This window comes from Crinia signifera, chromosome 7, assembly GCF_055691185.1.
Source record: "Crinia signifera chromosome 7, ASM5569118v1, whole genome shotgun sequence".
NCBI lineage: Eukaryota > Metazoa > Chordata > Amphibia > Anura > Myobatrachidae > Crinia > Crinia signifera.
In genome coordinates, this window is record NC_139223.1 from 128838213 (window position 1) to 128856242 (window position 18030).

At 40.5% G+C, this 18030-nt stretch overlaps 1 protein-coding gene across 3 annotated transcripts in view; it reads left to right on the forward strand.

Annotated features, from left to right (window-relative positions):
- Positions 1-18030, forward strand: part of LOC146020572 (peroxisomal N(1)-acetyl-spermine/spermidine oxidase-like) — a 62554-nt gene that overhangs the window by 25888 nt on the left and 18636 nt on the right. For all 3 annotated transcript variants that reach the window (XM_083153797.1, XM_083153798.1, XM_083153796.1), the window contains exon 3: positions 168-359. In XM_083153797.1, coding sequence (XP_083009923.1) covers positions 323-359 — 37 coding nt within the window. In that variant the 5' untranslated portion in view covers positions 168-322. The remainder of the gene's footprint in view (positions 1-167; positions 360-18030) is intronic.

Genomic DNA, 18030 nt, shown 5'->3' on the forward strand with positions numbered 1-18030 from the left:
ATCCTGTAGTAAATCTGCAGATCCTGTTCTTCCCTATGTAAAACATTGACAGCTGATAGTAGTTAGGGTTGGTTGTTTTGAATTGGTGTTGCCTTTAGTAAATGAATGATTTTGATCTGCTAATCTCCAATTTGTTTTTTTTTTTTTTTTCTATGCTTTCATTTCAGAATACAGTGGTACATTAATCTGGGAAATAAAAAAAAAAAAAACTTGGAAAGCAATAGAGTGAAGGTTGTAGCAAGTGGCGATACAGCGCAGTGTGGATAACGGGTAAAAGGTTGGTCAAGGCAGAGATCAGAAGGAGCTGACTGGAAACAAGAGCATGGAAATGCCAGCCTTTGAAAGAAATAACCATCAAGGTATGCATGTTAAATATCACTTATTTAAGATAGCTGGCACCTATGAAAATCAATAGACCAGACCAGCCACCACATGACCTACAAATGTTGTGTAATCACCTCAGGATGTGAGCATAGACCCAGTATAAATGAACAAATATGCAACAAACTGCTCTTTTTTAACACAAACCTTGACAGCAGTTATCCCATTATTTGAACTATTGTGTCTAATACCCCTTTTACACAAAAAACCTTGGTCCGACCCTGGTCTTTGAACGCTGGAGTTTCCAGGGTCTGACCCTGCTTTATACTGCATTTACACAGCACTTCGACCTGGGTCTGCACCATTTACACTGAACCTGGGTCAGCCCTGCCTTTCCTTGTTTGTGTATATATATATATATATATATATATATATATATATATATATATATATATACACATACACGATTGTGCGGTCCGGCACTCACTCCAATAGGTCAACTGCCCCGGTGCCCATCAAACAGTGGGATACTTGGGAAGAAATGACTGGCACTCCAGGGTCTTGGTAAAAAAGCAGTGTATTCACAGCAGGTGATAAACAACCAACGTTTCGGGGCGATGCCCCTTTGTCAAGGTGTGTGTGGTAACAAACAACAAGTGCAAGTGCTTACCTTTTAAATAGGAGATGGTGAGATTGGGGCAGCGTGACACGCTGTACGCCGTCTGCCGCTGCTGCGGGTATGGGGGCGGAAGTGACGTAGTGACTGCTGGCGCAGCAGGATGTGTCACTAGCCAGCGTTTGAAACGCAAGCTGCTGGGGTAGTCATGGTGACTGATTCCTGTGTAGCGTAGCCGCCGGCGGCAGAGCAGCTTCAGTGCCTCACGCTGCCTGTGGTGATAATAACAGAGTGACAAAGTGAAAATTTACATACAGAATTACAAGCACTGTAAATATATGGGCATATCTAAGTAATCGATAGGCTGCCAGTGTAAGTGACTTGAAGGATTCTAAAAAGCCTGGTATATAACTGATGGTCGACTCTCCCACCATAACCATCATTGTTTTGGGTATTCAATGTAAGTATTAGTAACAACCATCTGTTCATGAGAGATACATGGGAATGTCAGTCAGTTTGAGAGGCCCATTTCATATTGTCTGCCTTATTGGTGAAAAAAAGTGTTCCTCAAATGGAGCCAAGGGGATATTGTGTCAACACTATGGGAGGGGCAATATCGCTGCCAGGGTAGGTGTCAGCTGGCATGTACAGAGTATTCCGGGTGTCAGAAGTTGGCTTATAACATTGTCATGACATGGTACACACATCTCAGGTATCATGAGAGTCACCAAAGGGAAGGCACACTATGAGGTCCACAGTCGACAGTCTGTGTGTTGACTTGTTGCTGCATTCATCAGCCGGTAATTGGACAAACATGTTATCACGAAGGAAGAAAATAACAGTGATAGTAAGAAGAAGCAAAGAGAAGAAAAAAACACACTTTGGAATTCATTGATTCCCCTCGTGGTATAGCCCAGGGATCTATTGTTGGTGAGCCGGAGTCGTAAAGGGCTCCAAGGTTATTATACATGTTATTACGACACTGGAAGAAAAACACAGGGATAGCAAGAAAAAGCGGAGAGAAGAAAAAAGCACACTGTTAAATCCGTTGATCCCCCCGTGGGTATGGTCAGGGGATGATGACATGGGTACTAGAAGTACCCATGTACTAGAAGTGCTGAATGCACCGTATCATTGCACCCCACTTGAAGTAGTGTTCTAGGCCCCAGGGTTCTGGTACATATTATTACAACACTGGAAGAAAATCACAGGGATAGTAAGAGAAAGCGGAGAGAAGAAAAAAGCACACTAATACAGGTCCAATCGGACCCCTTCAGTCGACCAGCAGGTCGGTGCATTACACAATAATATATTACACTGGAAGAAAAAAACAGGGACAGAGAGATAAAGCGGAGAAGAAGCAAAAAGCACGCAAATATGGATGAGAATCCTCTAGAGTGGGAATGTTGGACATAAGTGTGATCCAATCAAGGTATTAGCTTTCGGCAACCCATCAAGTACTATATGCATCATATATCTGATAGACATTATCAATAATTCATTGTTATAGTAACTGTTGTAATATCGGGGGGATAAAGTCCAGTTTGAAGGGCTGGGTCCAAGGGGACTCTGGTTGTCGTGGATGGCATCATAGTTGTTATTGTGGTTAATGGGGCTAGAAGCCCTCCACTATCGGCTGGTGTTACCACAAGAAGACAGTCTATAGGAACACATTAAGTGGCAGTCTCGTTTAATCCCATCGGTTTTACTGAGTCCAAGCGATGGATCCATCTTGTTTCCAGACGTAACAGTCAACCTTCTCGGTCCCCTCTGCGTAGACCTTCTGGTACATGGTCTATTACCATGTGTTTCATATCAGACAACTTATGTTTCTCTTGGGCGAAATGCTTGGCCACTGGTTGTTCATTGCCTTTTCCTGTGAGAGCCTGACTGATGGCCGAACGGTGTAAGGCCATCCGTTCCCTCATGGTTCTAATAGTTTTTCCTACATAGGTGACTTTACACGGACAGGTGATTACATACACAATGTATGAGGATGTGCATGTCAACACCTGTCTAAAGGGGAACTTTTGTTTGGTTCTGGGGTGCACAAAGTGTGTGCCTGTAACCATATGCTGGCAGGTGGTGCATTTGATGCACTTGTAGCATCCAGGCGCCCGACTTAGGAAATTGCTGGCAGTATTTCCTGTGTTTTCAAACCCCGTGACTTCATTATGGACCAGTATGTCTTTTATGCTTCTGCCTTTAGTGTAACATAGCATCGGTCTCTTGTGTTGAAACCCTGGTAGACTTTTGTCCGTTTTGACAATCAGCCATAGGGCCCGTGTGGCTCTTGGTAGGATGGCACTGGCAGAGTTGTACCTAGTAACAAATGATATGACCTCCTGTTGGGAGTGGTCTTTGGTATGAGTACCATCTAGAAGGCTCTTGCGTTCTATAGCCAGTACTTCCATCTTCTGCTGTTTCAAAATCTTAGGGTCGTACCCTCTCACTTGGAACCTGTTGACACAATTGTCCAGTACTGCGGGTAAGGTGGCCACATCGCTGGTTATCCTGGCTGCTCTCACCATTTGCGATTTAGGTAACCCTCTTTTCAGAGACCTTGGATGAAAGCTGTTAGCTCTTAGAAGAGTGTTCCTGTCGGTGGGCTTAGAATAAACCGAGGTTGACAGTGTTCCATTGTTATTTTTCACCAGGACGTCGAGGTAATTTATTTCTTTGTTGGAAAAGGCATGGGTAAGTTTAATAGGCGAATCTTGAGCGTTGATGTTATCGACAAGGGTGGTCAGAAGTGTCTCACCGCCTGACCAAACCATAAACAAATCGTCTATGTATCTGGTGAACACAATTACATGTTGCTGTATCTCCGGATCATTATGGAACATCACTCTTTCTTGTTCAAACATGTATACGTTTGCAAATGATGGCGACACACAGCTCCCCATCGCACATCCGGACTTTTGGCGGAAGAACCGCCCGTTAAATAAGAAATAATTCTTAGTTAGGGTTAGACCTAGTAGTTGGATATACAGGTCCAAGTCCAGGGTGTCCATATTATTTTGGATCAGAAATTCTCGCATAACCACCAACCCTTCCTGTTGGGGAATACTGGTGTACAGGCTGGTGACATCCATGGTCACCAGCAGAGCCCCGTCAGGGAGGTGGGGTACTAAGCTGAGTCGGTTTAAAAAGTCCGTGGTGTCCTTGATGTGGGATGGCTGTTTGATAATGAGGGGTTGTATGATACAGTCCAAAAATTGCGATATGGGTTGGTAGATGGATTGGTAAGCGCTGATGATGGGGCGACCAGGGGGGTTTTCCAGGGATTTGTGGATCTTTGGGACCATGAAGAAGACGGGTACTGCTGGATGGGGTTGGGACAGGATGGTTCTCAACTTGTCTGTGATCAAGCCCGATCTGTTGGCCTCCTGTAGGATATCATCCAGTTCCCTTTTATACAGTAAAGTGGGGTCACAGTGAAGTTCTTCATAAACTGAACGGTCTTCCAGTTGTCTGTAGGCTTCTTTGATATAATCTGCCGTATTAAGAACAACCACTCCGCCTCCTTTTGTCGGCCGTTCGAAAGACCACATCCCTGTATTGACCCATATTTCTCAACGTCCTGGATTCTTCACTGCTGAGATTGCAGTGTGTGGGATGTTGGGGTGCAGTGTAGCGGCTGACAGATTCCCCCATTAGCCGCAAGTAGGACTCTATGGAGGGGTTGGTCGACACTGGGTCAAAGGTCGACTTGGAGTGGGTCTGTAGGAAATTCTGGTGGGGGTCTTGGCTAGGCATTTTGGGTATGTGCTGGAAGTCTTCTTGGAGGCGTAATTTTCTCCCAAATCTGTGAAGATCACTTTTCCAGGTCAGGTCATCATATGGCGTGGTGGGCACAAAAGATAGTCCCAGGTTCAGGACTTTAAGTTCAGTATCTGTAAATATTCTGTCCGACAGATTGTACACTAACGATTCTGTGGGCCTTTTGCTCTTGGTGTTTCTCGCGTTTTGGCCCCCCCTGCGGGTGGTCGGCCTCCTCTTTTGTTGCCTTTGGTGGCACTGGCCGTTATAGGGGTCCCTAAAGGGACTTCAGTGTCAGGGGTATCTGGGGTGTCAGAATCTATTTGGAAATCGCTATCACTCTGGGATCTATTCGGTGGTTTCCTTGAGCTTGTGCTTCTGGACCACCTGAATGGCCCACCTTTGCCATGTTGATAGGTCTGGGTACTGGAGGAGCCTCCCGATAGCCAACGATACACAGAGTTGTGCTCATAATCGTCTTTAACAGTTGTTAATTTATTCCTCTTAAATTTAATGAGGTCTCTCTGGTAATTGTTGCATTGTTCTTGTAACTTGGATAGCCAGTCAACACTGGTGTCCGCTGTTAGCGTGTCCTTGTATTGTGCCTCATAGGCATTGAGGCGCTCCTTAGTTCGCCTTAGCTCCTGTCCCGCCTCCTCTATCACTAAAACCATGAGATCATGGCTACATTCCTTGAGTATGCCCACCCATCGTCGACAGAAGTCTGGGTTGTGTCGACCGATGGTGGGCATATTCCTCACCCTAAAGCCCCGGGGGATCATGCGGTCTCTTACATAGTCGGATAGGGAAATTCCATGGAAGAGATAATCAATTTCCCTTTTTCTCAGTCTGAACCAATCGCGATATAGAACCTCGGAATTGGGCCTGTCCTCCATATTATTGAGGCTCTGGGAGAATAACAACTGAGCAGTGTGCTCATCAGTGAAGCTGTAGTGCTCCTTAGCATCCACTGTGATGCCTGTAAAGCCCGGAGTGGACTGGCTGGCTCCCTGTGTCCTGTCGCTGGGTCCCAGTTGTGTTTTGGGCTGGGATGTCGACATGATTGCTCGTGATGGATATTGTTGGGGGAGTAGATTCCAGTTGCAGGCTGCGGAAGTCAGTGCAAGTGGTACGTGCAAATGGGGATAGAAGTGAGGTAATCACCACCTTATTCAAAAGGTAAAGACTTCTGAAAATAGCTGAGGGTGCCTTGGCTCCAGTGGTCCCCCCGGACCTGGTATTTACGATTGTGCGGTCCGGCACTCACTCCAATAGGTCAACTGCCCCGGTGCCCATCAAACAGTGGGATACTTGGGAAGAAATGACTGGCACTCCAGGGTCTTGGTAAAAAAGCAGTGTATTCACAGCAGGTGATAAACAACCAACGTTTCGGGGCGATGCCCCTTTGTCAAGGTGTATGTGGTAACAAACAACAAGTGCAAGTGCTTACCTTTTAAATAGGAGATGGTGAGATTGGGGCAGCGTGACACGCTGGACGCCGTCTGCCGCTGCTGCGGGTATGGGGGCGGAAGTGACGAGGTGACTGCTGGCGCAGCAGGATGTGTCACTAGCCAGCGTTTGAAACGCAAGCTGCTGGGGTAGTCATGGTGACTGATTCATGTGTAGCGTAGCCGCCGGCGGCAGAGCAGCTTCAGTGCCTCACGCTGCCTGTGGTGATAATAACAGAGTGACAAAGTGAAAATTTACATACAGAATTACAAGCACTGTAAATATATGGGCATATCTAAGTAATCGATAGGCTGCCAGTGTAAGTGACTTGAAGAATTCTAAAAAGTCTGGTATATAACTGATGGTCGACTCTCCCACCATAACCATCATTGTTTTGGGTATTCAATGTAAGTATTAGTAACAACCATCTGTTCATGAGAGATACATGGGAATGTCAGTCCGTTTGAGAGGCCCATTTCATATTGTCTGCCTTATTGGTGAAAAAAAGCGTTCCTCAAATGGAGCCAAGGGGATATTGTGTCAACACTATGGGAGGGGCAATATCGCTGCCAGGGTAGGTGTCAGCTGGCATGTACAGAGTATTCCGGGTGTCAGAAGTTGGCTTATAACATTGTCATGACATGGTACACACATCTCAGGTATCATGAGAGTCACCAAAGGGAAGGCACACTATGAGGTCCACAGTCGACAGTCTGTGTGTTGACTTGTTGCTGCATTCATCAGCCGGTAATTGGACAAACATGTTATCACGAAGGAAGAAAATAACAGTGATAGTAAGAAGAAGCAAAGAGAAGAAAAATGCACACTTTGGAATTCATTCATGTTCTATTAATGTGTAATAAAACCCTGGAGCCCAGTTTACCACTACAGAGGGGTACAGTGATGTATTTCACACAGTACTTCCAGCCTTTACGACTCCGGCTCACCAACAATAGATCCCTGGGCTATACCACGAGGGGGATCAATGAATTCCAAAGTGTGCTTTTTTGTTTGTTACCACACACACCTTGACAAAGGGGCATCGCCCCGAAACGTTGGTTGTTTATCACCTGCTGTGAATACACTGCTTTTTTACCAAGACCCTGGAGTGCCAGTCATTTGTTCCCAAGTATATATCTATCTATCTATAGATAGATAGATAGATATATATATATATATATATATATATATATATATATATATATATATATATATATATATATATATATATATCCAGGATAGGTAGACGGCACTCTGGAGATTTGAATAGAAACTGCACGGCGGCAGATCAAACAGTCAAAGAGACAAAAGTCGGTCTGTGTGTCAACGTTTCGGGAATGAAACCCTTTATCAAGACATAACAGGTAAAAGAATACATACTCACATTTATAGGGAAGTGTGGGGGCAGGAGCACCTCGTGCAGCCATCACCTGCACGGCACCCGGCGAGTAGTGGATGACGTCATCCCAACCCCGCAGTCGGGGAATCGGGGTCACCGGGGGGCGTGGTTGTGGAAGTCAAGGCTGGTGTCCATGGAAACCAAGGACGCTGTGTAGTGAGGAGGGAAGGAACGGAGCGAACCGGGGGACCGCTGGGGTGCTCACAGATGACAGCTGCAGTAGGAGCTGTGGAGACAACAGAATAAACAGCATGAATAAATAAGTTAGCACAGTGTGCAAGCGGCATGGACTGAAACAGCATGGCAGCAGTAACATACAATATTCAGCGCGTGCGGGTGACAAATAAATAAGTTAGCACAGTGTACAAGCGGCATAGACTGAAACAACACGGCAACATTAATATACAATATACAGCGCGTGCGGGTGACAAGCGGTGTGAGGCAAAGGGAGCGGGTGTCTATCACAGAGTGTGTGTGTCCAAGGAGAGGTGTGTGAAAAATATAAACGTGCGGCATGCTCAAAAACCAAAAAACAGAGGTGTTCAAAACTACGTGCTCATGAAGTGTGTGAGAAGGGAGGACTCTGACCACGGTGCTGAAAGATCAGCGACACGCTGCAGCCGACCTCCACCCTGCGTGTGCTGGAGTGTGAGCTGGATGTGGTAGTGGTAGAAGCGCAACCACACAGATAGACTGTGTGATGGGGCTGAGAAACGGACCACAGTGCGGTCACTGGTGTGGACGTGATGCTGAGTGTGGGCAGGGCTAGTGAAGTGCCCAACACCTAGTGAGAAAAGCCTCGGAGTGCACCCGAAAGCAGGGAAAAATCGAAATAAAAATGAAAATAAACAATGAAGACAATATGATGCAAACAATGTACTGTAAAGCGCAAAGGCAAGATCAATGGAATGTGGGGAATGAGCCCACGCAATAAGTGGGACAAAAGTCCAGCAGGGAAAGAAGTCCATCTGGGGCTAGGGCCAGGGACTATGTAAGCAGTCCAGGTTTACAGAAAGCAGGACAGGGGAAGAATTTCATTGAGTCCACAGGGTTGTACAGTGTTCAGTCTGTGAATCCATTTCGCTTCACATTTCAGGAGGGCTCTGCCCCTGTCGCCACCACGGATGTTCTCAGGGATGTGGTCAATCATCTTGTATTTCAGGCTGGGAAGGCTGTGTTGGAAGGTTCGCCAATGTCTGGCCACCGGTTGGTCAGAGCCCTTGGGGCCGAGAGCGGCCCTAATGCTGGATTTGTGGAGGGCCATCCTCTCTTTAAATTGTCTAATGGTTTTTCCCACATACATGGAGCCACAGGGGCATTTGATGTAATACACCACGTAGCGGCTTGAGCAGGTTAAAGGGTGTTTGATGGAAATCTTCTTCCCCGTGTGGGGGTGGAAGAAGTGGTCCCCAATTTCCAGACCACCGCAGGTCACGCATTTAAGGCAGCGGAAATTGCCATCTTTCCTTTTGAGAAAGGTCGGCTGGCTATCTGCTTTCAGCTTAGAGATGTCGTTATGCACCACCAGGTCTTTTATGTTCCTGCTGCGCTTGTAGGCAGGCATGAGTGTGCTGTTTTTCAGGGCCGGTGCCTCAGGGTTACAAGCGATGAGGGGCCAGATTCTTCTGGCTGCCTTAACCAGTTCGGTGCTGGATGTCGAAAAGCATTGTGTCCACACAATGCGATTATCAAGTGTGGGGGTGGTCTTGGGGATGAGCAGCGAGTCTTTGTTCATCTTTAGGACTTTATCCATGGTGCGTCTAAGCAGCTTGATAGGATATCCTCTGGCCGCATACTTCATGGCCATATCTTTAATCTCTGTAGCTGCGTCGCTGGTTTTGGAACAGATCCTGCGAGCCCTAAGGAACTGCGAATAGGGCAGTGACCATTTGGTAGCAGAGGGGTGAAAGCTGCTTCCCAGAAGCGCTGTGTTCCTGTCTGTGACTTTATGGTGTACAGTGGTGATGAGTTGTAAGTCATCCGTTTGCTCAATGTGGACATCCAAAAAGTCAATGCTGTTGAAGCTGGAATTGTAGGTGAATTTGATGTCACTGTCGGCTGTATTGATGCGGTCCATCATGGAAATAAAGCTGGTTTCTGTGTCATCCCACAGCAGGATGATGTCATCAATGTACCGGTAATAGAATTTAATTCTTGCTGAGTCGGCAGGTTCCGTGAAGAAAAGATCGTTTTCTGTCTCGAACATGAAGATATTTGCCAGGCTGGGGGCCACACAAGACCCCATTGCCACCCCCGAGTGCTGCAGATAGAATTTGTTGTCAAAAATGAAATAATTGTTCATCAGGGCCAAATCAAGAAGAGCTGTAAAGCAGGTGCAGTCAGGGCCTGAGTAGATGCCACTGTTCTGTACCGCACGTCTCACGGCTTCCAAACCCCTGGCATGGGGAATACTGGTGTACAAAGACACTACGTCAATAGTGCATAACAAATGTTTTTTGTTGACGGAAGAGAAGTCCCGCAGGTGTAGCAGGAGGGCAGTGGTGTCTTTGAGATATGTCCGTTGGTTCTGTACAATGGGCTGCAGAAACAGATCCAGAAACTGCGCCACAGTGTAGTACAAAGAGTCACGGGCAGCAATGATGGGTCTGCCCGGAGGGTTAACTGGATCCTTGTGGATTTTAGGCAGTGAATATAGGATGGGGGTTTTCGGAAAGTCAGTGGTTAAGACGGATCTTATGGAATCAGGGATGAAGTTAGATAGCACTGCATCATTGAGGAAGCTGTCCAGAGCCTTTTTGAACGAGCTGGTGGGATCCCCAGGAAGCCTGCGATACGTTCTCTCGTCAGCCAGTTGTCTGTATAAGTCATCCTTGTAGGCTTTCAGGTCCTGTACGACTATGGCACCCCCTTTATCCGCAGATCTGATGATCACATCAGTGCGGGCACTGAGGGATTTCAGTGCGAGTTTTTCATTCATGCTAAGGTTGGAAGGTGTAGTAGATTTGTTCGAATGCACTGTGGCGATTTGTTGGTCCATGTGCTGTAGAAAGCTTTTAATGCCCAAATTGGCAGATGTGGGGTCGAAGGTGCTGGGTTTGTGCAGGGAAGGCAAAGTCGTCTGGGGAGAGGGTTGACAGCCAAAGTGTTCCTTCAGGCGAAGTCTACGTCCCAGTTATATATATATATATATATATAATGTACAATATCTCCAGAATTTGCGCTATGCTGTGTCGGTCGCTTGATAACACTTGATCCCCTACTAGAGAGATCGAAAAGCCAATATCCAAACCAAAAGTGTTATATAGCGCCCTGTATATTAGTCAGGATATTTCCTGTCTTTCCTTTACAATATCAGATGGACCATAAACAATTTTAAAGTAGAAAACAACATTTATTTAAAACATTTAAAACAGAAACCTCATAATGTCTTATGGAAGGTTTTTCTAATACAGGTGTATTCCTTGGTTTATGGATCACAATAGTAGTCAATGGTTACCCAACGCGTTTCGTCTCTTTATGAGACTTCATCAGGGGTGAAAATAGTATTGTAGTAGATCTTCTTAGGTCTCTAATCAATAGTTTTGTACAGTTGTAGTGGTGGATGGTCCGGTTATAGACTCAAATAGTTTACTTATTAAGTCCTTTTAATACCAATAAATTTGTTGATTAGTAGTGTAAGTTCGAGCTTTTTGGCTGTAGTGGAATTGAACCCAATTATCTTTAGTTTGAAAAATGGTCTTTGGGCAATAAACGGTGCCCAATATGGGATTTGTAGGACTTTTATTATAAACTTCGGGTATTTATATACCGTAAAGTGAAATAATAAGCTTTAAATCGATGTGCTCTCCTGTGTGGTGTTTGGACACAGGAGAGCACACACCTCTAGGAGCCAGAAAGGTCTTTATCCCTTTATTATAGACCACATCCATACTCCTGTGTTCTTCAAGGAGATCGCATTTTGGATATTGGAGTTTATCCCTGATTATATTATAAGGGGACTACACTTCAATACTAAAAAATCTACCATCGATTTAAAGCTTATTATTTCACTTTACGGTATATAAATACCCGAACCATTCTATTAGAAGTTCTACAAATTCCAAATCGGGCACTGCCCATTGCCCAAAGATTTTTGTTCATATTAAAGATAATCTAATTTGCAATTTGGAAATTGGAGTTTATCCCTGATTATATCATAAGGGGACCATACTTCAATATTTAAAAACCGACCATCGATTTAGAGCTAATCATCTCAATTAACGGTGTTATAATACCCGAAGTTTATAATAAAAGTCCTACAAATCCCATATTGGGCACCGTTTATTGCCCAAAGACCATTTTTCAAACTAAAGATAATTGGGTTCAATTCCACTACAGCCAAAAAGCTCGAACTTACACTACTAATCAACAAATTTATTGGTATTAAAGGACTTAATAAGTAAACTATTTGAGTCTATAACCGGACCATCCACCACTACAACTGTACAAAACTATTGATTAGAGACCTAAGAAGATCTACTACAATACTATTTTCACCCCTGATGAAGTCTCATAAAGAGACGAAACGCGTTGGGTAACCATTGACTACTATTGTGATCCATAAACCAAGGATTACACCTGTATTAGAAAAACCTTCCATAAGACATTATGAGGTTTCTGTTTTAAATGTTTTAAATAAATGTTTTCTACTTTAAAATTGTTTATGGTCCATCTGATATTGTAAAGGAAAGACAGGAAATATCCTGACTAATATACAGAGCGCTATATAACACTTTTGGTTTGGATATATATATATATATATATATATTAAACATATGGAAGTCGCACACTATACTGTAGCTGTAGCTGTGGGTGCCAGTCCAAGGTAGCATAGACAAGAAAACTGTGTATCCACTAGGGCACAAATATGGCAGCACTCCGTTGTAAAGATGACAAACACTTCTAATTTATTAGGCTTCAGGCCATCAGCATAGCAGGTAGAAACAGCATTTAAGAATAGTGGGACACTTTGTATTCACCCATCCATATTCCGACTGTATGTAGCTGTATGGCAGTTGTGGCAGTCAACGAATCCGTTTCGGCAACCTGTGCCTTCCTCCGGACTGAATACAAAGTGTCCCACTATTCTTAAATGCTGTTTCTACCTGCTATGCTGATGGCCTGAAGCCTAATAAATTAGAAGTGTTTTTCATCTTTACAACGGAGTGCTGCCATATTTGTGCCCTAGTGGATACACAGTTTTCTTATATATAGATAGATAGATAGATATAGATAGATAGATAGATAGATATAGATAGATCTACATAGATAGATCTAGATAGATCTAGATAGATAGATCTAGATAGATCTAGATAGATAGATCTAGATAGATCTAGATAGATAGATCTAGATAGATAGATCTAGATAGATAGATCTAGATAGATAGATCTAGATAGATAGATCTAGATAGATAGATCTAGATAGATAGATAAATAGATAGATCTAGATAGATCTAGATAGATAGATCTAGATAGATCTAGATAGATAGATCTAGATAGATAGATAGATCTAGATAGATAGATAGATAGATATAGATAGATAGATCTAGATAGATAGATAGATCTAGATAGATAGATAGATCTAGATAGATAGATAGATCTAGATAGATAGATATAGATAGATAGATAGATAGATCTAGATAGATAGATATAGATAGATAGATCTAGATAGATAGATCTAGATAGATAGATTAGATCTAGATAGATAGATAGATCTAGATAGATCTAGATAGATCTAGATAGATAGATCTAGATAGATCTAGATAGATAGATCTAGATAGATAGATCTAGATAGATCTAGATAGATAGATCTAGATAGATAGATCTAGATAGATGGATCTAGATAGATAGATCTAGATAGATAGATCTAGATAGATAGATCTAGATAGATAGATCTAGATAGATAGATCTAGATAGATAGATCTAGATAGATAGATCTAGATAGATAGATAGATCTAGATAGATAGATCTAGATAGATAGATCTAGATAGATAGATCTAGATAGATAGATAAATAGATAGATCTAGATAGATAGATCTAGATAGATAGATAGATCTAGATAGATAGATAGATCTAGATAGATAGATAGATCTAGATAGATAGATAGATAGATCTAGATAGATAGATCTAGATAGATAGATAGATTTAGATAGATAGATCTAGATAGATAGATCTAGATAGATAGATCTAGATAGATCTAGATAGATAGATAGATAGATAGATAGATAGATCTAGATAGATAGATAGATAGATCTAGATAGATCTAGATAGATTTATCTAGATAGATCTAGATAGATAGATAGATAGATCTAGATAGATAGATAGATCTAGATAGATAGATCTAGATAGATAGATAGATCTAGATAGATAGATAGATAGATCTAGATAGATAGATAGATAGATCTAGATAGATAGATAGATAGATCTAGATAGATAGATCTAGATAGATCTAGATAGATAGATCTAGATAGATAGATAGATCTAGATAGATAGATAGATCTAGATAGATAGATAGATCTAGATAGATAGATAGATCTAGATAGATAGATAGATCTAGATAGATATATAGATAGATCTAGATAGATAGATAGATCTAGATAGATAGATAGATCTAGATAGATAGATAGATCTAGATAGATTTATCTAGATAGATAGATAAATAGATAGATCTAGATAGATAGATAGATCTAGATGGATAGATCTAGATAGATAGATAGATATAGATAGATCTAGATAGATATATAGATAGATCTAGATAGATATATAGATAGATCTAGATAGATAGATAGATCTAGATAGATAGATAGATCTAGATAGATAGATAGATCTAGATAGATAGATAGATCTAGAAAGATAGATAGATCTAGATAGATAGATAGATCTAGATAGATAGATCTAGATAGATAGATCTAGATAGATAGATAGATCTAGATAGATAGATAGATAGATCTAGATAGATAGATAGATCTAGATAGATAGATAGATCTAGATAGATAGATCTAGATAGATCTAGATAGATAGATCTAGATAGATCTAGATAGATAGATCTAGATAGATCTAGATAGATAGATCTAGATAGATAGATCTAGATAGATCTAGATAGATAGATATAGATAGATCTAGATAGATAGATAGATAGATCTAGATAGATAGATAGATAGATCTAGATAGATAGATAGATAGATCTAGATAGATAGATAGATAGATCTAGATAGATAGATAGATCTAGATAGATAGATCTAGATAGATCTAGATAGATAGATCTAGATAGATCTAGATAGATAGATCTAGATAGATCTAGATAGATAGATCTAGATAGATCTAGATAGATAGATCTAGATAGATCTAGATAGATAGATCTAGATAGATCTAGATAGATAGATCTAGATAGATCTAGATAGATAGATATAGATAGATCTAGATAGATAGATAGATAGATCTAGATAGATAGATAGATAGATCTAGATAGATATATAGATAGATCTAGATAGATCTAGATAGATAGATAGATCTAGATAGATCTAGATAGATAGATAGATCTAGATAGATAGATCTAGATAGATAGATCTAGATAGATCTAGATAGATAGATCTAGATAGATCTAGATAGATAGATCTAGATAGATCTAGATAGATAGATCTAGATAGATCTAGATAGATAGATCTAGATAGATAGATCTAGATAGATAGATCTAGATAGATAGATAGATCTAGATAGATAGATAGATCTAGATAGATAGATCTAGATAGATAGATAGATCTAGATAGATAGATAGATCTAGATAGATAGATAGATCTAGATAGATAGATAGATCTAGATAGATAGATAGATCTAGATAGATAGATATATATAGATAGATCTAGATAGATAGATAGATCTAGATAGATAGATCTAGATAGATAGATAGATCTAGATAGATAGATAGATCTAGATAGATAGATAGATCTAGATAGATAGATAGATCTAGATAGATAGATATATATAGATAGATCTAGATAGATCTAGATAGATCTAGATAGATAGATAGATCTAGATAGATAGATCTAGATAGATCTAGATAGATAGATAGATCTAGATAGATAGATAGATCTAGATAGATCTAGATAGATCTAGATAGATAGATAGATCTAGATAGATCTAGATAGATAGATCTAGATAGATAGATAGATCTAGATAGATAGATAGATCTAGATAGATAGATAGATAGATCTAGATAGATAGATAGATAGATAGATCTAGATAGATAGATAGATCTAGATAGATAGATAGATCTAGATAGATAGATAGATCTAGATAGATAGATAGATCTAGATAGATAGATAGATCTAGATAGATAGATCTAGATAGATAGATCTAGATAGATAAATCTAGATAGATAAATCTAGATAGATAAATCTAGATAGATAAATCTAGATAGATCTAGATAGATCTAGATAGATAGATCTAGATAGATCTAGATAGATAGATAGATCTAGATAGATAGATAGATCTAGATAGATCTAGATAGATAGATAGATCTAGATAAATAGATCTAGATAGATAGATAGATCTAGATAGATAGATAGATCTAGATAGATAGATAGATCTAGATAGATAGATAGATCTAGATAGATAGATAGATAGATAGATATAGATAGATAGATCTAGATAGATAGATCTAGATAGATAGATCTAGATAGATAGATCTAGATAGATAGATCTAGATAGATCTAGATAGATAGATAGATAGATAGATAGATAGATAGATCTAGATAGATAGATAGATAGATCTAGATAGATAGATAGATAGATCTAGATAGATAGATCTAGATAGATCTAGATAGAAACAGTAAGAGAGAAAAAAAGGGGTTTGTATGGATGCACTCTCTGTAGACAGTCTAAGGAAAATATGGAGGGTATTCCTTTTTAATTTTCTTTGAATTTTCTTGGAATTTACCCCCAATCACCCATAATCCCTATACATGCCTAGAGATATAAAAACACATCAGGCATTCTGATAAACCATTCTTCAGTGAGAGACTCTGTGTATAAAAAAAAAAGGGGAATCTACCCCTAATCTCCATAAATAAAATACAGGGGAGAGAAGTGGGGAATTACCCCCGAAGACGAGTATTAAAATAGTGTTTCGAAAACATATCAATGCAGTGTATCAGGCTTAAGTGAGGTACCAACTGTTAAATATTAATAGCGACCAAAATAAGGTTTTCTGATTGGTACAGATCATATTTTGCACATAAGGACCCGAACGGGGAATATACCCCCGATAATATTGCAAAACTAACACTGACAGTCGTATCTGCCTACATTTTTAAAATTCTTTAAATCACCATTTTTTCCTCTCTTTATAAACACACCATGTATGTTGATTAAATGTGAAAATAACCATTTTAACCTCTCATTTCGCTACTAGTGGTGATCTCCTTATCCAATTTTCTAATAAAGATAAAAGGAGCCCCCACTTTTTTTAAAGAAAATTAAAAAGGAATACCCTCCATATTTTCCTTAGACTGTCTACAGAGAGTGCATCCATACAAACCCCTTTTTTTCTCTCTTACTGTTTCGTTACATAAACTGTTTGGGATAGCACCTCCACTGGTGTGAACAAATACACAGTGGAATCCTGCCCACTGGATATAGGGCATTAATATATATTTAATGTGTGCAGAATTCCCCCAAAAACCCTTTAGATCTAGATAGATCTAGATAGATAGATCTAGATAGATCTAGATAGATAGATAGATCTAGATAGATAGATAGATCTAGATAGATAGATAGATCTAGATAGATAGATAGATCTAGATAGATCTAGATAGATAGATCTAGATAGATAGATCTAGATAGATAGATAGATCTAGATAGATAGATAGATAGATCTAGATAGATAGATAGATAGATATAGATAGATAGATCTAGATAGATAGATAGATAGATCTAGATAGATAGATAGATAGATAGATCTAGATAGATAGATAGATAGATATAGATAGATAGATCTAGATAGATAGATAGATAGATCTAGATAGATAGATAGATCTAGATAGATAGATAGATCTAGATAGATAGATAGATCTAGATAGATAGATAGATATAGATAGATCTAGATAGATAGATAGATCTAGATAGATAGATAGATCTAGATAGGTCTAGAGAGATAGATCTAGATAGGTCTAGATAGATAGATCTAGATAGGTCTAGATAGATAGGTCTAGATAGGTCTAGATAGATAGGTCTAGATAGATAGGTCTAGATAGATAGGTCTAGATAGATAGATAGATCTAGATAGATAGATCTAGATAGATAGATCTAGATAGATAGATCTAGATAGATATAGATAGATATAGATCTATCTATATAGCTTGGAGGGGGTAGAGGGGGGAAGCTGTCCCCGGGTGCTGTGAGGGTAGAGGGGGGGAAGCTGTCCCCAGGTGCTGTGAGGAGGAGGGGGGTCCCTGCGGCTGCTGAGGGGAGAGGGGGTACCTGTCAGC